The 21,133-nt window shown below is 35.4% G+C and overlaps 1 protein-coding gene across 1 annotated transcript in view; it reads left to right on the forward strand.

Moving 5' to 3' along the window:
- LOC142338094 (uncharacterized) overlaps positions 1-21,133 on the forward strand; it is a 166,899-nt gene that overhangs the window by 55,249 nt on the left and 90,517 nt on the right. Inside the window, exons 6-8 of the mRNA XM_075387726.1 lie at positions 15,360-15,628; positions 16,344-16,482; positions 19,531-19,824. Of these exons, the coding sequence (XP_075243841.1) occupies positions 15,360-15,628; positions 16,344-16,482; positions 19,531-19,824 (702 nt within the window). The remainder of the gene's footprint in view (positions 1-15,359; positions 15,629-16,343; positions 16,483-19,530; positions 19,825-21,133) is intronic.

The following is a 21,133-nucleotide window of genomic DNA, read 5'->3' on the forward strand; positions in this document are numbered from 1 at the left end:
TTTCAATGATTGACACCACCGCTCAAGCTCAACGCATACAAAATTTGGGAACGTTATCAAAGTTTAGAGTCTGAGGTATACCAAATTCTGCCAAATTTTGAATGAGATATAAATTTTTTCACCACTTACAAAATTTAGGACCATTATCAGATTGTAATGTCTGATGTATTCCAAATCCTGCAAAATTTTGACTGCAGTGAAATTTTAATTTTCCTGATGTTCTTTTTCCCACGCCTAAAACTTCAGTCCAGCCTGAATCCGCGTCAACTAGTAGTAATCTTTGCCTTGATCCTTCTCGTACCTCCAGTCTATGTGATGTAGTTCTCTTTGTCTTTAAGTGGTAGATATATTTTTATAAATATGCAAAAAAAATGGCTGTGATACTGGTGTTAATTTAACTTCAGCTACTTATTTCTTGACAGCAGTCTGGTTTTTGTCTGTGATGCTGTTCGAAACGTATTTGGCTAGATTGTGTCTCCCAAGAACTCAAAATCCTTTATCAGATTCAACAATCGCTAGTTGTTTCTGTCTATGCCAGCTTCCCTTTCACTGAACGTCAAATAATTGATGGTCATCAAAGCGTCGAGAAGTGTTATCTTGCCATCTAACTGACGTGTATCAAGATTTATCCATACTTTCTGTGATAACACAGTTTTTCTGATGTTAAATGAAGACATCCAAACCTGCCTCTTTTTTACAGTAAGTTGGTGGGAAATGTTTCTCCCAATCAATCTGCGTGTTTTTTGAGTCTTGTTGAAGTACCTGAAGAATCTGATAGCTAGGGTTTTGAAAGTTCTGCAGTTTTTTGCGGCAAAACACTTTCATTTGATGTGATTGTGCAACACTTGTGTTCTCAACTTGTAGTCTTGATTAGATTTGGTTTTCTCAGTCACTTGGGGTTCGGTTGCCACATTATCTTCATTCAGTCACGCAAATTGATTGCTGTTCTCTAAAAAAGTTGTGTTTGAAATATCATGTTGTATGAAAGAATATTTCAACTGATATTTTGCTTTTTGTCTATGAAGGGTTGTATTCTGTCATATATGCCCTTTGTCAAAATGCTGCAAATTGCACGTTGTGATTGGGACTTCAGGCCTGGTAAAATTGCGTTACTCTCTGAAATGTTTTTTTCCGCAATTCCATTAGCCCTTGGATAATAGACAAGATATACCATTTTCTTAATTTCCAGTGATTGACAACACCGCTTAAGCTCAACACTTTCAAAATTTTGGAACGTTATCAGAGTTTAGAGTCTGAGTTATACCGAATTCTGCAAAATTTTGAATGAGATATAAATTTTTTTACCACTTACAAAATTCGGGACCATTATCAGATTTTAGAGTCTGATGTATTCCAAATCCTGCAAAAGTTTGACTGCGATATAATTTTAATTTTCCTGATTTTCTTTTTCCGCGCCTAAAACTTCCGTCCAACCTGAATCCGCATCAACTAGTTGTAATCTTTGCCTTGACCCTTTGCAAAACCCCAGTCTATGTGATGTAGTTTTCTTTGTCTCAAATTGGTAGATCTATTTTTACAGCCGTGCAAAAAAACTGGCTGTGATATTGGTGTAAACTTTACTTGAGCTTGGTAATTTTTGACAGCAGACGGGTTTTTGTCTGTGATGTTGTTCAAAACGTATTTGGTTAGAATGTGTCTCCCGAGAACTCAAAAACCTTTATCAGATTCAACAATCGCTATTTTTTTGTGTATGCCAGCTTCCGTTTCACTGAACGACAAAAGTGAATGAATACAAAAAAAAGTTAATTGATGGTCATCAAACAGTCGAGAACTGTTATCTTGCCATCTAACTGACGTGTATCAAGATTTATCAATACTCTCTGTGATAACACGTTTTTCTGATGTTAAATGAAGACATCCAATCTTGATCATATTCTCACAATCTGGCTGTTTTCTGCGTCTTGTTGAAGTGCCTGAAGACTCTGATAGCTAGGGTTTTCAAAGCTCTGCAGTTAATTTGCTGAAAAACACTTTCATTTGATGTGATTATGTGACACCTGTGTTCTGAACTTATAGTCTTGATGAAATTTGGTTTTCTCAGTCACTTGGAGTTCGGTTGCCACATTGTCCTCATTCAGTCTCGCAAATTGATTGCTGATCTCTAAAATAGTTGAGTTTGAAATATTATGTTGTATGAAAGAAGATTTCAACTGATATTTTCTTTCTCGTCTATGAATTGTTTCATTGTGTAATCCGCGCCCTTTGTAAGAAATCTGCCATTTGCACTTTGTGATTGGGACTTCAGGCCTGAGGAAACCGCATCACTGTCTGAACTGCTTTTTTCCAAAACCATTTGCAGAACTTATCAGGCTCTAGATTCTGAGGTATTCCAAAACCTGCGATTATTTGACTAAGACATGTTTTGAATTTTGCTGATGTTATTTTTCCCGCGCATCTAACTTCAGTCCAGCCTGAATCCGCATCAGCTAGTAGTAATTTTTTGCCTTGGTCCTTCACGTAAACCCAATTTCTGTGGTTCTGTTCCCAAACTTTGGCTAACATCCAAGTAGAGAAGGTTTTTCCCGGGCTAGAAGTGTTAATTTGACAATCTTGAGATCTAGTAACGAAATGTTTCATGTCATGGATAATGCAAGCCCTCTATGCAATCTTTTTGATTCTTTATTCAGTTGCAGTCTTCCCTAGTTATGTTTTATGTGGTTTTGTTGAAACCAAATATCTGAGTTTGTGTGGAATGATTGAAACAACAAATTGGACGATGATTGGGCATAATCTTGCATCTTGTTTGTTTTTTTAATTCTTTTTTCCCGCTTCTCAACGTTGTGAACAATTACCAATTTTGATTTGCTTCATTGTGTTTTGGAATAGTTGGTTTTTTCGAAGTTTCGTCCCAAATTCTGCTAGGGACATCAAATCAGTGCAACCGGGAAAATTTTTATTGAAAGTTATGCATACGCAATTGCTGTCAGATTCGATCGTCTTTGAATTCAGTCCAAAATGCCGAAATCATCTGATATCTGCTCTCTACACAACGTCCCAACTCACAAAGGCTATGGCCCACCCTGTGAGTCTAGCCGATGTTGTTTTCGGGATCACTTCTTTCGCTGCGTGGAAATTTTTGAGAGACCTCGGGACCGTTGGTAGGGTAATTTGTCTTCCAAGACGAAACCTCCTCAAGTTTGTGACGACAAAGACAATTGTCAGTGCTTTTTGCTTTTTTGAGGCAATTACAACTAGATTTCCTCCTCGCAAAAAAGTTCTGACTGTTGATTTTTCAGTGCCTTCATTAGTAATGGGAGGTTTTTTGCAAACTGTAAGCCTGTACAAATGGATTAGCAAATAATGAATTTTTTATGTCTCCGAATGAATTTGTTGCAATTTGTCCGAAAAAAAAATGCTTTTCCTGACGTCATTTAGAGGTAAATTTCTGTTCCAATATTGTTCCATTATTCTGCCTGAGCAAATCCCAGGCCCAAGATACGATTCGAGCTGTGTGTTGTAAGTCGGTGGGTTTGCACTTCGATTTTTTTTGCATAAGTTACTGGTGAATAATTTTGAGTACATTTTTTAATCTTTTTTTTTCGAAATTTTTCAAATGTAGTCGACTCTTAAATACAGTAATTTATTTGTGGAGGTGCTCCGTGGTAACTCCGTGGACCAATACGTAATCCTGTATTACAAGCCCCCTGATTCCTCCTGGCTGCTCAAAGACGAACTGTCAGGCCATCTGTTTCAGTTCCTCTCTTCACTTTGTTTTAAAGTGGCAGATTGTTTCAGTTCCTCTCTTCACTTTGTTTTAAAATGGCAGATGTAATTTTATAGCTGAGCAAAAAACTGGCTCTGATATTGGTATCAACTTCAATTGAGCTTCGTAATCCTTGACAGCGAACCGGTAATTGGCCGTGATCTTTTTCAAAAAGTTTTTCGTTAGAATGTGTCACCAAGCACTCCAATTCCTTTATCAAATTCAACAACCACTAGATGATTTGTGTATGCATGCTTTCATTCCACTAAATGTCAAAAGTCAATGACCACAAAAACGTTAATAAATGGTCATTGTAAGCGTCGAGATGTCTTATCTCACCACCAACAGAGGTGTACCATGCTTTATCAATAGTTTCTGTGAAAACTAACACAGTTCTCTATCAAATTGTATTTTTTGCAGTTTTTCCTGAAATGTGTTCTCTCTCCCAGGCATGCTATAAATGTGTTTCTTTTAGTAAAAAATTTCCAGAGATGCTGGTAACAGAACTTTTTCCGTCGTCAAAAAATGTTTTTGCTTACTATATCTGCGTGAGATTACCTTCTACACATCTTTGCTGTTTTTGCAATCAATAATTTGAGCACGACAATACGTACAAGAGTGGGCCATACCTCTACATCTAGTGCACATATTTTGTTTTTCTTAAATGTGATATGTTGATTTACTTTTGAAAAGCCTGTTCGAAGTTCTGCCAAATTTATTCTTTACCTCTAAAATGCTTGTTAGCTAACAAATCGCTTACTTGGTTGACTTCTGAATTCTTGGTCATTTCAACAACAGATATTGATGTGTAGGTTTTAAAACGGTCTTGTAGTCTAGGTGATCATTAGGAGTACCTCAATCTTGAGATAAATCTTATTTTTTCCTTTCCTCCTCGGGATTCTTAACTGTTTTGAGTTTTTCGAAGTAACCAAAGGGTGCTTCTTTTCTGAGACGGGCTAGGAAGGTCTCATCTGATCCCCTTACACCTAAATAACGGACAAAATTTTCACCTCTTGGTTACCTGTAAGACCACGTGATTCCATCAGTGTCAAGCTTAACCTCCTTTTTCTCTGCGCTAGATTTTGCCTAAAAAAACGTGATACTCGCAGTAGTTGATTCTGAAATTTGTAGATCCACAATTTGTCAGTCGGTCGCTGATGTGAACATAATTTTCTTGGTCTTGGGATAGTGTCAAAAAATGCAATCAATTGATTTTTAAATGAAATTTTGAGCTCGAAAATATAAAAAACGTGCCTTAGTTATTGTACTTACCTATGCAAAAATACAGAAAAAGCTTAGATTCGCTAAAAAATTGTACATGATGGATATGTGAAAAAGTTTTTTATCCAAATCTTCAACATAATTTGCCATTTTCGTTATACTTCTAGATGGCCCTGGTAAACTCGATTTCATCAGTAGATTTTAGAGTCCCATTTCAACAGTTAAGATAATTTAACTCATGACATCTGACTGATGGGTCAATAGAAATTGGAGAGCTCCGAGACAAAATTAGATCGAAAATCAAGTTTTGTTTTGTGGCCAAAATTTGTCCACACATATATGTAGATGGTCAAGTAACATCTTCTTTTGGTTTTTGAAACTTTGACAAAGAAACTTTCTAAATTTCTTTTTTTTTTCATTCATTATCATCTCATTAAAAGCACAAGGAGCACTCAAAATTGTTCCAAAACGCTTTTTACTTTAGAAAATGCTTAAGCCGGTCATTTTTTGACAAAAAAACACCCAGTACACTGTTACGCTAGAGGTCAACTGTAACTAAAATCTTTCACTTTGCGAAATGTAACTTTGCTATTTATAAAGTTCACACAGTTATTCTGAAACAAAAGCAATGATTTACCTGATCAGCTCTAGCAAAATTTTTGCTGTTTTTCTAATAAGGACTGAAACTTACAACCATCAGTAGTAAAATTATTAAAAGCGGCTGCGGTGGGTTAATGGCGATGTTTTACGAAAGCGGATTAATTTATTCAACTTAGCAAGTTAAATCCATTTCATATAAGCTTAATACATGGGATAATTTGTCAAATTGGATTTCAATTGCGGTCTCATTTCTGCAGGGTTTGAATCATTACTACCATATGAGGGAATTTCTGACATTTATATTATTTACTGAGTATGAATCTGAGCGGTATTAGGCAATCTTATTAAAGATGCGTTTGAAAGCCATTTATTTAGTATAAGTTAAGGCAGATATCATTAAAGTTTCAATTCTACCATGGCAAGGGCCTGTAATGAAAGACAAAGCTCACCTGTCAAACTTTATCATAGATCAACAAAAATAACTGTCTTTTTTGGCCCGGAAGATTTAACTGTCCAAAAAAGAATGAAAAATGGGGTCAGCAGATTTAAATTCTCCAAACTTAGGTCCTGTGCATATTTTTAAGCAAATACTGCAAAGAGGGAGGGGCTTTTTTCACGTTTCGTTAGCTCCCTTTACCATAAATGTTAAGCAATAGTTCCATTTCAGCTTTGATTACGATTTTCCGGTAATGGAACCAGGCACTGTTCCATGTTTAAGTTTCAACAATTCCTTACCCTAGTGATGAGTGAAATCAAAACTTGCCAGAATCTTGCAAGCAGATTTTGCCAGAATGTTGTAAGATATTAATCCTGGCAAAAACATAAACCAGTGTTCTAATGTTTTGGGAACAAACGGAAAAGATCTTGTTTCAACATTACCTCTGATTAGAACAACTTTCAGATAAAAAAGTTTTATAGCCACCCCACAATTGAATTCGCCTATAATGGCAATCAAATTCCCTCAGAACATTTTTCAATCTGTTAGTGTTTGCGAAAACATTTCTGTCCAGACCATAGTAATATAATAAGCCAATCCTGAAGAATGATTTTGCGGTTCCCCATTTTTTCTATAGCCCTATTCTGGCCGTGTAATTTTTTTTTCTGTCAAGGTAAAAGAAAATCAAAATTTAGACTAAAGATTTCGCATATCTACGGATTTCAACGCAAAAATTGCAGGTGTGCGCTCAAAGGGAGGGTCTGATGAGGTGGCGGTCAACCAAGCCGATCAGCAAGCAAGCCGAATTTTGAAAATGAGGTCACGTAAGCCGAAAAATTTTCGGATACGCGTATTTTAAGTTGCCCCTGCCGGGCCGGTGGGCGCGCGTCGCGCGCGTCGCGGCTTCGCCGCGATATCCGGCCCGCTATTTCCGGACTACATCCCACAGCGGATGAGAGGCATGGCCAAGGACAGCGGTCTGCTGAGGCCCGTACCCACTAGATATCTAAAAACTGACGCATTTTTGTTTCTTTGGTGCATTGGAATACATTATGCACTATAATACTACGCGCAGTATTGATTGTAACGGCTGACAATGTATCCTATATATTAATTACATGACAGTTTATAAGGCACCATGTTTAACAAAAGGCAAAAATGCATGTTTAAGAGGCCTCTGAAGATCATGTTTAAGAACTATCGAAGAGCATGTTTAAGAGCTCTCGAGCAGCATGGTTAAGAGGGAAGATTGCGAGAGGTCAATGACCAAAAAAATTGCTCTCGTAAAAGGTCAATGTACGAAAAGGCGCAGATTGCAAGAGTCGTTGACCTGAATGCAAAAAGAGTTAATGACCGATAATCCGGCTGCCAAAAGGTGCACGCGCCGCAGGAAAACAGGGATGCAAGAAAAGCCATTCACCGAAAATATCAATTAAAAATAGATCCAAAAAGCGGATATTGCCATTTTTGGCTTTTATTTGATTTCTTTTTATTTCGTCGACAATATTCTGGTTGCGAACATAAGAAGCGAAACTGCTCCATTTAATTGCTCGCCCGCAGACGAAGTTTGCAGCAATTTTACTAGTCCTTTTGGTGTATTTGTCGCTTGATCAATTTTTCGTCTGACCCATTTGACTTTTCGTCGTTAAAAACGATAAACAGGTAGCGCCCAGCGGGCATTAAGTTTCATTAAAGGCCCCTAGTCATGTTTAGTAGTCCTCAGTGTGGTGTAGCTACTGGTAAAGCCGTAAATTGGGGTTAAATGGTCATTTTAGGAGTTTTTGAGCTAAAAAGTAATCTTTTTTTGTTTGTCGTTTTTCAAATTTTTGATGGACCAGTCTAAAATTGATATTGGTTAAAGTTGATAAAGGTCCTTTGCAAGAAATAAATACTTTTTATGACCACTTTATGAGCTACATGTTCAGGTACTCCAAACAAAAGCACTCAAATTTATACTAAACTTCACAATTTGAAAATTTTTTGAAACTTCACAATTTTTTGAAAACTTCTGTCATTTTTTTTGAATTTTTTAGCCCTAGGTGTCAAGGATCCTCCACTAGGGTTTGATAATAGGTTACTGCAACGTTCCTATTGGTAATGAAATGGTTTTCAACTTTTTAACATCACGATTTTTGACAATACTTGCATTTTTTGCAATTTTTGACATTTATTTTCTTTATTCAAGTTTTTCAATTTTGCATTTTTTTCAATTATTTCGATTTTGCTTTCAATTTTTAGGGTTCTCCAGCCTCAAGAGCCCAGGAGTGTCCTCTAGAATTTGATAATATCTTACTGCATAGCTTCTGGATGTAATGGAATGTTTTTCAAGATTTTAACGGCACGAAATTTAGCATTTTTTCGACAGAGCTTGGAATTTTTAATTTTTTTACCTTTATTTTCCTTCTTTGACCTTTATTTGGATTTTTCTTTTGGTTTAAATAATTAGTAACTGGAATTTTTTTATTGGCCATGAAGTAGTTTTGACTTTTTACTATCACAAATTTTAGCAATTTTTGATGAAAGTTGCAATCTTTGAATTTTTGGGAAATGATTGTCATTTTTTTTAGGTTTCTCCAGCCTAAAGAGCCAAAGAACCTCCTCTAAGATTGGACAATAGCTGACTGCATAGTTTCTAGAGGTATTTTTTATCAAGTTCTTTGGAAAATTTTTGAATCTCTTGGATTTCTTCCGAGCCCAGGGACCTACTCTAAGGTTTGATAATAAGCGACTGAATAGTTTCTAGAGTTAAGGGAATGATTGTCAATAATTTAATGACTCAAATTCTAGCAATATTTTGATAAAAATTTAACTTTCAATTTTTCAGAATTTTTTTTACGTTACAAGTTTGTATTTTTATGAGCCACTGAGACTATTTAAAGCTTGAAATGGTGATACTGGATAGTCTCATGAGACAACAAACAGGTTCTAAAGATATTAATATCATGAATTTTAGCAAGGTTTTGTTAAAATTGACATTTTAAAAAACTTGCAAATATTTTTGACCGTAAGTTTAACGGTGATTACTAGCCAACGAAACTTTTTAAGTCTGCTAGATGAGTTTTTTGACAGAACTCCAGAGAGAAAAATGGTTTTGAACTTTTTCTCCACCGCGAAATTTAGAAACTTTTTTTAATAAACTTTTCAGTTTCTATTTGATTTAATTGCGAATACGGCTAGAAAACAGAAGTTGTGGATTCGAAGCTCATCAGGGAAACTTTTCCTAGCTCTCTCTCTCTCTCTCTCTCTCTCTCTCTGTGTGTGTCTGTCTGCCATTTGCGTTTCTTTCCTTCTCTTTCTTGTTCATTTTTTTTATCTCTCTCGCACTACCTAAACAAAGCTTGTAACAGTTATATTAACCTGTTGTCTTTTTGATGCGTTTTTTTTACCGATTTTCGTGAGACCCATTTGACTTTGTCCGCAGAAGCGGGATACAGCGAGTATTAAGTTCTCTTAGAGACTATCAGCTTATTAGTCTCCAAATGTGCAAATCACTGTAGCCCCCTCCCCCACTTTTGCCCCACCCCCACTGCCCCCCCCCCCCCCGTAGCGGTGTACCACCCTGCTCACCTCACGCCCCTTAATTAAGCTAGAGCTAGCCTCACTAAACCGTGTCTAGCTACTGACGGAGCCAACCGCTTGCCGGTCGTTTAAGAGCATTTCGCCCGAAGTTAGTCGGTTATGTTTCAAATTTTGAGATGTAGGTTTCATTGGCTGAGGGAGTTTTACAATTTTTCTCTCACGATCGAATAATTTATCCAGTAATTTCTTTCCATAAGATTTCTTGTTGGCAATGTTCTTGCCTCACAGATTTTAGTTTTTGATATACTTGTTTGCCTAGTTATTGAGAGTTTTCTTCTTTACAGTTTTTACTGTTCACCATTTTTACTTTCGAAAGTGAGGGAATGTGCATCAAGTTGAATTATTAAAAGTTTATCAGAGGTTCTGATATTGTTTTAAGATGCTTGAATAACTATTTAGCTTACCACAAACGCATGTTGACTTTATCCCCCTACATCTTTTCGATGACGTTTCTCTGAATGTCAGTCGAATGTTTCATTGTCACAGTAGAGAACACAAAACTTTAATTTAAATGCAAATCTAGCAGTTTTGCTTAATCTTGATATTTGTGACGATTGCGCTCATTTTCCTTATTTTTGCCGGATTTTTTCAATTACTTCACAGTCGTATACAGTTATTGAGTTCTCGGTAAATGCATCAATGCAACTAATATTGGGATGCGCACGTTTGTTTGTCCAAAGTTCTCAGAAAGTTCTTGAAAAATGTTTAAGCAGCATATTTTGACAGTACTAGCGGAGAGCACGGTTAAGTGGTTGCTTAATTGGGTTCAATGACCGAAAAATCCTGCTTTAAGGTCATTGACCGATTAATGATTCCAAAAGGTCATTGATTGAAAAATGTTACAGAAAGTTCGTTGACCGAAAAGTGTTGCCAAAAGGTCAAAGAACCGAAATGTTGCTAAGAATCGTGTCATCTACCAAAAAGGCTTCACGAAAAAGCCTGTTTCCGTAATTTTTTGGTTAAATAAAAGGACAATAATCGGTATTTTTATAAACAAAAACAGTAGTGCCGAAAAAATCATTGGCTGATCAGTTGTTCAGAAACAGGTCTGTGACCAAAAATTTCCTCAGAAAACGGTCTATGACCAAAAAAATTCTGATACTGAAAACGTGAATGATCGAAATTGTGTCAAGACAAAGAGGGTTTATGACAACAAGAAACATTGTCTTTCGTAATTCATTGTCAAACATTGTTGATGAAAAAGGTTGTCTTGAAAATTTGCGACGGAAAAGTCACCAGAAACGTCAAGGACTAGAAGGTGGATGATGGAAATTTGTTTTTTCAAAGTTTCACTGTACGAAAGTTTTCTAAAACAGAAGAATTCAGCGAACAAAATGTGAAGTGTAAAAGACCCAAAAGGTGCCGACGCAAAAATCAAATTTAGGCGCCAAAAAATTATATTTGACAACAGGGAGGCATCGAAATAAAAACAATTTTTTTAGCGCTCAGTAGAGGACTTCTTCATAATAAGGGCTGTTGCCTATAAATTATTGCATACAAAACATGATAGGTTTATAATTTCGCGTCTTTAATTTTTCTTCAGGAAAATTTTTTTTGGTGGCATTAGGAATCGCTTTAAATCGGTTCTTGCGTTCGCAAAGTCTTGCCAACGATTCCGTTTTCATCAGCGCCTTGCTCCTCTTAGGCACATCCATGGTGTTCTCACTAGCACATTCATCCTTTTTATGAGGGCCGGAATTCATTGTATCACCCAGGATCTGTTTTCTCTTCTCTTTTGAAATGTTGTATCTCTCCCTTTCTTCAGTTTCTTTCTCTCTTTTTTTTTGGTTGTGCGATCTTCCATTTTTGCTCTTCAAGTGTTTTCTCAAACTGTGATGTTTTTTTGAACTCAAATTTTTGCTTTTTGCGCTGGCTCACTATCTCTCTGTTCTTGTACTTTCTCTCTCATGATTTCGGCTTCTTTTCTGGCTGTACTATTTTTCTCCATTCTATCGGTTTCGTTTTTTCCTGCGTTCTTTCGCGCATTTTCCGTTTTCCTCCTTTCTCTCTCTCTCTCTCTATCTCTCTCTCTCTCGTTCTTTTTTTTCTCTCGATTGTTTACGAACTTCTTTTTTTCTTTTTATTTGTCTCTTTTTGATTCAATTTTTTGTTTCCTATCGTTTTTCTTACGGTGGGTTCTTATGCTTTCTGTAGCATTGTGTTCTTTCTGTTTTTTCATGTCTCTTAAATTGTGATTTTTCTTTCTCTTTTTCTCTTTAATTTTCTTTTTTCGCTTATCGCTCCCGTTGGCTTTCTCCCAGACTCGTTTCTTCTGTTTCCCTCTCTGCTTTCAACGTTCTTTTGTTCTCTGTCTTCTGGGTTTTTTCGTATTTTTAATTCTATTTGCTATTCGACTCATTATATACTTCTGCTGCTATCGATCTATCTTTTTCTCTCCCTCTTTATGACTAATGCTATCTGTTTTGATTTTTTAATGCTTTCTGAGAACGCCTATTACTCTTAACTCGCATAAAACCTTTCTGTGACATAGTTGGCTCTCTTCATTTTTAGTTTGCGTGTCCAAAGTAGTTTTGCAAAAAAATCATTGAAACGATCGCATGTACACCAGTTATCACGCATAAGTTTTCAGTGAGAATATCAATTGTTAAAGTTTCAAGATAAGATGCCTTCAGATAGCGTTTACTGACCTGCTAGTTATTTCTGATAGATTACATAACTATTAAATAACTTTCGGCTTGCTTTCCTGTCGGCTTGCTTGCCTATCGGCTTACTTTGCTTTCGCTGTCTGATGGGAATCAATTTTCTTATTGTTCCGACCCCTCTTGAGGGGAGAGGAACTATATACTCAAATGGGTTTTTTTTGTTCAGTCAATTTTGGCCGATCGACATATTCATCGTAGAGAGTTGAGACTGGTATCATTAGAAAGCTTGTCCATCGGAGAATATGGAATTTAAAAAATTTTTTGATTTTCGTTTTTGACAGGGAGATATCGAGGTTTAAACTCTCGAGAAAATAGAGTGAATTCCGTTGATTTCATTCACCTTTTTGGGAAATTTTGATAAAATCTAACAAAATTTTTTCATGAAAATGTTGTTGATTTTACGTTTAAAGACAAAATACAATTGCGGCTATTTTCATTGAACTTTTTTGTCACAAAATCTGGCTAAAATTTCACAAAATTCATACTTTTTCGTCAAAAACAGCACGATATAAGTTTCTTTAGTCCAATCTGATTAGATTTGCAGGAAGTGCACACCCAAACACCACTATTACAATCTTTGTCGACTGGTAGACTGAAGAGAGGGCTAATTCCACTTCAACTTCCGTTGAGAGTGCGCAGTAAATAAAACTTTGCCGTTTTTTGCTAACTTTATTCGTTGATTAACAAAAACGCAGCATTTACTTTTGATTTTTTAACAAACAAAAAATCTATATCAATGACATTCCAAAAATTAAATATTCCTAATTGACAATCAGCAGGAGCATGACTAGTTCCGTACCAATCTTGGACCGTTACAATTCAAAAATAATTCGGATTAATATCAGTCGGTTTTTATTTAGAAAAAATCGATCTTTTTTATATTAATTAAATAACAGAACACTTCAAATCAAAGCTCACTAGTGATAGGTCCTATTGACTTCCTAATTAGCTCAAAATGATTTTATCTAGTTGATTGCTTGAAAGCTTATGGTCGTTTTGACTTTTAAAATATTTGATTTTAAAATAAAAAATGGCTTAATTGTTTTGCCTCCATTTTTCTCTTACTTTGGTCAACTTGTAGCTTAGTGTCAGCAATCAACGAGCGCTCCTTCTTTCTGCTGAAATCAAATTTAGTCTTTATTGCGGTTTTACGCCTTGATTTGTGGTGTTCTGTCTTTGATACTACTAGATTTCACAAATTTTTTCTAATTTTTAGGTATTTGCCCATTTTTGATGTTTCTAATTTTGTCAAATTTTCACGTTATTGTCAGTTCATATATCACATTTTTCGTGTTCAAAATAACGCACAATTGATGATTTTTAAATCTTTAAAGATATAGATTGTGGTTCTTTACCGCTTCGACAAAACTTTCTCGAAGAATTTAATGTAATTTTTTAATTTTGTTTTTAACTTTAGTTTTTACTTGGTCTTTTTAGTCATATTTAATTTCCTGTACAATGACCCGGTTTGACTTGATTTTCCTGGAAGAGTAGATGAGATGATGTTCTGATATTAGAAGATAGATAATGGCTTTCTTGTTTTTGAAAACAATTGTTTTCCAAAATGAAAATAAAAAACATTTCAACTTCGCAATTTGGTTCCTTTTATTGTCTGTTTGTTACCTGGTCTCATTAATTAAAGGTTAAAGATGACATTATTTTTGTCAAGGGAAGGTGTCAAAAAGGATTGGTATCACAAACTTTAATGTTTTTCAAGAATTCATTATGAATTTACTGGCTTCGACACGGGTTTTTCACAAAAAAAAAGTAAATTAGTTTTTGATTTTTGTCATATTTGACGTTCTTTTTGTAGACGTAAGACATATTCTGGATATTTGCAGCTCTCAAGGGCTTCCATTGGAAGAATGGATGAACCTATTCAACTTTTTGATTTTATAATTAATGGCTTTCATGTCTTTGGAATTAAATTCTTCTCGAAAGAAAACAAGTATTACATAATTTTGCATTTTTTCTTTTTTGTCTAATTGTTGCCTATTTTCCTTAATGAGCGGCCACATAATACATTATCGGTGTTCGACGAAGGTGCAATCGAACATATTTTGGTGGACGAACTATGGCTTTACGGCTTCCAAATCATTTTCTGGCAAGTTTTAATTGATTTTTAGTTTGTTGTCTATTTGTTGTTCTTTTTGTAACTGCATAAAAAATTGAATAACAAGAGTTCTTAATTCCCTTCTATCGAAGCATTGGAAATTGTAAACCTATGGGATATTTTAGTTGATTCCTAATGGTTTTCGTTACTTTGAAATTAATTGTTTTTTTTCAAATTCAGCGAATTTTCTAACTTTAAAGTTTGTTCTTTTTTGTCTAATTGTTACCAAGATTTCTTATGAACTGGTGAATAACCTTTTTTTCTGGTGAATTACAAGTTATTTTGTTTATTTTCAGTTTTATCTGACGCTAATTTGACTTTGTTATTAAGTTTTTTTTTTTAAACGGACATAAATTTTTTGATGTAATTAATATTTGTTGTTGTTGTTGTTTGATTTTGCCGTTCGTCTTCGCTCGCTTTCTTAATATCGGCGTATCTCATCAATCTAATGCATCTTTTTTTACTCCACTGAGTTATTTGCTTTGGAGGCTATCTTTTCCTTCACAGACCAGTTTTTTTTGAAAAATACTTTAATTTTTTGTGTTTTTCTATCTGTTCCTCATTTGGTAGACAATTATGCCAAAATTGTGGATGAGCGGGGTCGGAACTTTATGGGCGATCGCACATTACAGAGCCCCCTTGATTGAGATTGAAACTCAGTAAGTAACGTATTAACTCAATTTATTGTGTGCAAACAGTAAAATTACGCGCAAACGACACATTTTTCTCGAGTAGAGTTACACGAATTTGCCAGTTTTCCTTGAAGAGGAAAGACAAGTTTTGATAAAAGGCCCTCGCATAACTGAGTTGGGATTGAACACAAATTGTTATTTAGCACTTATCGATGTTAATAGTTCTCTAGAAAAATTGATTTCTAAATTGTTTCTTGAGCGTGTAGTTTGTTGCGAATTCGTCGAGCGGTGAACTAACTAGGAAAAATTCAACCTTTTTCTCATTTTTGTGGCCACAAAAGCCCCAAAGTGTACATTTTGTAGCAAAAGTGAATGTTTGATAAATGTTTAGTGCTGAGTGAAGATCCGACTGAAGTATGCTTACAAGGCGGTGTAATCCTAGATGGCACCGGATCCTTCAGAAGTATTTATGAAGCCACTGCCCCCGTTTGGAGTCCTAACCGGAGATTCAAGCTGGAGTTTTTTCAATTTGCCTATGGAATTCACGGATTTCACATGTGGGATGACACTGAGAAGACTTACATCAGGACAGCCTTCACTCGGTTCCTCTTATTTCAGATCACCACTGCCGAGGGATTTGTCATGTTGTCAAATATTATTGTACGTTAATTTGGGTTATTGCCATGGTTACCATGGAAATTAGGGTAGAGATATTACTTAGGGAAAGTAATACAGGGGAAATTACCACCTCGACATTTTTTAGTCTGTTCATTTGGCCGATCTCTCCACTAGGTTAAGAAACAGCGCCCCTACCAAATAAAATTTTGGACCATTTGGTCCATTTAGCACCTGTGAAGTTGGATTATTTAAAGAAAAATGAGAAAAAATGTGGATAACTCTGATCACAATTAAGTTCTGATTACCTTGGCGTTTTCAAGGTATTAATGAAAAACGAAAATACCTCTAACTTCTTTACTTTGAAAAAGTTTTCAATTTCATGTCATTTTAGTACTACCTGAAAGTTTTTAGGTCATCGAATTGCGGGAGCAGGATATATTAGACAGATAATTGGATTTAAAAAATATGTTTTTTTATTAGCAATGTATACGTTATGGCAACACTTCTGAAATCGTAAAACCAATATCCTTTTTGCCTAACGCGGTGAAGAGGATGATCATGAAACGCGAAAAAAATCTTCTAGATCGGTCACGCCAGAAACTATCATCACTTTTTTCCCTAATTAAAATTACTTGATGTTTTCTTAAAAGCTGAAATCAAGTAAAAAAAACAAATTTTGATCTCTCAGCTTCTGTGGTACTTTGGAGCTCTCTTGAACTTTGAGCCATCTTCCTTCTGATTACGTATTTATGGTTAGGATAAAATGTATCTTCAACTTCACAATGAGGGGGGATGGCAATCCGTTCACTTGACAGACGAGGGTACAATTGTCGCATCTAAGAAGAGAGCATGTGAGGCCGCAAGTGCAAATGAATTGGCCGAATTAACTGCACCAGGTTATAACATACAGACACCACAAAATGAGAAATGGTCACTTAAATTTATACAAATAATTTGTCAGTCTTCTAAGCCAAAAACTGCAGAAACTTAATCTTTTTTGGCCATATTTTTTTTAAATGTGGTATTTAGGCTCAATGAGTATGATCATAGACAATTTATAATCCATGATTTAGTATATATCCAAGGTTATTCGACCCTTGATATCAATGGAGAATGAATTTCAAGTTTGAGATGGAAAAAGCATTAGCATTTTATTCTCCAGGTGCAAACTTCATAACAACGCACTTCCAGACATCCAGTAAAGTGCGCACAGCTTCTTTTTCGGCTGGCCATCTCGAGCGCATTTAAATATCGCTTAGCAATGTCTACTAATGCCACCCACTGAATGATGGCGGAAATATTCGTCACTTTTCGTGGTCTTTTTTGTACTCGAATAGGAGTTAAGGTGATCTACTTTTATAACCGGTCGAGTTGTGTCTTAAAACTGTATTTTTTGTGGAAGGACAAAAAAGAGAACGGAGAGATGAAGAGTGGTGTTTTTGATCATATCATTCATCGAAGGGAACCAAATATATTGATGTGAAGAGTTTGCTGTGAATAATTTGGGCTGGACGAAAAAAATTTTTGATCAAGAGCGGCTTTTTCAACGCAGTTCTTTTAGATTTTTCTAACTTTTTTGACTGTATGGATTTTTCCCGTTTATATAAACCCGTAACTGTAAATTTGGAAGCTTTATCATCTAACAGAAGCAAAGATTTGAGTTTGAGATTAGGTTTGAACTATCAGTCCTTTAGCCGTTGTAGAGGTTTTTCAACAGTTTTCATATCTTTTTCAAAGTTTTGAGGTATTCGAGGAACTTTTTGATTCAAAACAGTGCTTCCGATAGTTTCATTGACTTCCAAATAATGCTTTTTCCAAATAATTGTTTTTCTGACAAAAATGAACTAAAAATTATAACTGTCGCTCAAATTTTTGTCTTTTATGAAAATTTGATTTTTGTGTACTTTACTGATAAATTGTGTTTCTCATATTTTACTCGGCTACTAGAATTTTCTAGTTCTCCTTTTCATCGCCTTTTTTTTGCTGAATGCAACCATTGTTTTGTTTCGTCTATAATTTTGCGACTGTTCCTTAAACAAACACAAATCGTGAAAACTCATATAAACAGTTTCTTGCAAATGACAGTTTGGGGGACAAAATTTGAATAAATAATTCAGGGAAAGTTTTTGATTGTTCAGGATTTGTTTGTCTTTATATTTTTCCTCATGATTGTCTGTAAATTAATAACCTAAATGTAATGGAATTCTTCTTCTCTGTATTTTGGGTGTTGCGGTGTGTCGGTCAATTCTTTCAGTGGACTCAGGAGTCCTCTGGCTATGCCTTTTTGTCGAGGCAGCATCGGTCAGACAAAAAGCATGTTGCAGCGTGTTTTTATGCATTGCCTCTTTTAGTAAGTTTCACTTAAATTTCATGTGTAGTATGTTTTAGAGTTGCAAGTTAAATCAATTTCGAGTGAAAAAAGTTGTTCTAATGCTTTTTAAAAACCAGAACACAATTAAAAACCAGAATAGTTGCGGGATAACTTTGGTTTCTTACAGCTCTAGTTTATACAAATATGTTTGTGGGCGTTGTCCTCTTCTTTTTGTGTTATTACAGACCATACTGATTTTCAATCGAAACGCAATTATTGACAGAACGCAATTACGTGTAAATTAGGGTTAAAAAACATTTATTATAGTCCCTGCAAAAAGCTTATGTGTTTTATATGCATCAACAAAACAAAATTATTTGTGAAGCCCTTAGTTCGTAGTCTTTCGACATAGTCTCACACTAAGGACAGCTCCATTTGGCTTCCTATGGAGTAACAAATCAATTTGTTTTTTTTTGTTAAGAGATTGTTTTTGTTGAGACTAAAAAAATCAATTTATTAGAAATTAGACTAAAATTTATGAGAGAAAAACTTTCTTGACAATTTTATTTCTATCCTATTTCTGTCACCTCAAGCCGGAGTTTTAGCGAAAAGAGAGTCACTACAAGACTTTTTTTGAATTTTTATTTTTTGAGGTTTGTTGGAGGTCCTTCTTGTTGACTTGTTCACAAATCACAATAAATACATGTCAAATATAATATGAATGGCGTTGAAAAAAAAGATAAATCGATTGCAATCGATGCGTTTAGTTGTTTTAAAGTCTTCGACAGTGTTTTCTTACAAATAAAAATAGTTTAATTTTTGGTTTTTGCCTGTAATTGTTCTTTTGTAGTAGTTCGACATTTTGGATAATGACAGATCTAAAAGGTTTTCTGTGGAGGACTAAAAGAAGCCGTTTAATGATTTTGGCTGAGATCTTATGGTTTTTATGACTTTGAAACTAATTGTTCTCGAAAAGCATAAACGTAATTCTTTTCTCTGTCCTTTCTCTGTTTTGTCTATTTGTTAATTTTTTTCAACAAAGACGGGTCTCACATACAGATGGGTCTTTACTGGCTTTACTAAGGGCTTTACTGGCGAGATGCAAGTCATTTTGTGTAGTTTTCTTTTCGTATGATAATAATTTGACTTTAATATTTTCAGTTTTGGTCTGAACGCTTTAGATTTTTAATTGATTTTGTTTGTCTTGTCTCGTAGTCTCCGTATTGGCATGGTATCATTTAATGGGGCATTATTTAATTTACTTAGCCGTTTGAATTGGAAACGACTTTTTAAATGGATACATTAGTTATTTTCAGAAAATTTATGATGTTTTGAAAGTTTTCTATCTTTTCCTCATTTGGTAGACAACTAAGACTAAAATGTGATTAAGCGGAGTCGGAATTTTATGTCCAAACGCACATTACGGAGCCTCATTGTATAATTATTTGATATTCCAATTTTGATAGGTGCTGTATCTTTTTGTATGCTAAGCATATTTAGTTAAAAAGCAGCAGACGCTTGCAGCCCAAATGAACTCAGAGACACTCTTTCAGTCTTTCAATAATATGCAATAAAAGACAAAAAAGGGAATGATATGATTGGAAACCGAACAACCGTTATTTTTATTACTCAGGAATGACTCCGTTTGGGTCCTGCAACGGAACTACACCCGGGGGGTACGCAGTGCCGGGCAAAAAAATTTACGACAAATCATTGGTTGTGGCACAAGGTAGTTACAATTCAACAGCCCAATCTACTACCTCGGGTATACTCTCCACTGCTTTTGCCCCCGTCTCGTGGGGTAAAATTGCAGGAAGTGACAGTTACGTGGTCTTGGAAGGAGATGTCGACAATTACGGCACTGCAAATCAGAAAAATGTCATGAATGGCGGACCCGCAAGTGAACTCGAGTATTCGTGTGAACTGGGTATGAAAAGTGTTGTTATTCCTTTCATTGGAGTAAGTTTATTGCCGATTTTTCCTTCTATTGCGCTCCAACTGACCTAGTACATCTACAAGCGCGTGTAAATATACACCTTAGCAGTTTTTCATAAAAATTCGTGCTCGTACTAAATCTCCTTTATTCCTACTCAGTTCAGTTAGTTGTACCAGCTTGTAAGGTGCGCGACCCTAGACCGCTCTAATCAGACCATTTCCCAGACTTTGCCACTGATCAGACCATCGTGCGACTCAAAGCCCTCTGATTAGACCGTAGTGCGACCCAAGAATTGGTGCAACCATAGTGCGACCCAAAAAAATTTGTGCGACTTTCGAGCGACCCAAAAATTCGTGCGACTTTCTAGCGACCAAAATTTGTGCGACCATCGTGCAACAAAACATTGGAATTATATGAAACCGTGCGGGGAGACCTCCGTGATGGGCACCAAAGGGCGAGCAGACAGCTCAAAAAAACTTGGGGTAAGAGCTTGAACGGATTTGAATAGCTCTTTGACCTGATGATTAAGCTGTTTTTCAAAAGAACTTTTTCGCTTTATTGAACTTTAATATAATTGTTAACAGATACAATGGCATGAGATATCTTTTGGATTTTCCACGAACTTCAGCTTTTTTCTTCTTTAAGGCATTTTATTTGATAGAAAAATCTAGGTTGTAAAAATCTAAGTGGCAACAAGCTAATTTTTTGTTATAAATTTGTACCAAATTAGGAAATTCTTCGGAATTTTTTTTGCGAAAGGTTGAGGTTATCTGTTAAACTTATAGTTAATTGCCAGTCCGTCAAAATAAAACTGCTAATCAGCCAAAAATTTAGCTTAAAACAAATGTCCACCATTAAAATCGGTGAACGTTTGGAAAAGTTGGAAATAAACTTCTTTTGCACCGTGAGTTCACCAACCTTATTGGTTGGAAACAGCTGTATAAAAATGAAACATTTGAAAACTGGAGATGGAATAAGAGTATAAATCTTGCTCTAACGTGGAAAACATGTCGAAAAATAAAATATTCCTACGTAAATATTTTTTCATTAAGAGAGATTCCAACCCTTGTCTATGTAGCACTAAAATCACGCATTTCCACTGAGCTAAGTCACATTTGAGACTATGCTAGTTTTATTCTGAATGATTGAGATCAAGGGCGGAATTTCTGTGTGAAAAAAAATCAGCGCCTTTTTCTACTCTTACATTCTAATCCCCCATTTTTAACGCTGGATAATAATGATGGATATAGGGTAGAACAATTGTGAAATGAAAAATTAACATGGAATTCCAGACAACAAT

The sequence above is a fragment of the Convolutriloba macropyga genome, chromosome 4 (genome assembly GCF_964194025.1).
Source record: "Convolutriloba macropyga chromosome 4, txConMacr16.3, whole genome shotgun sequence".
NCBI lineage: Eukaryota > Metazoa > Xenacoelomorpha > Acoela > Convolutidae > Convolutriloba > Convolutriloba macropyga.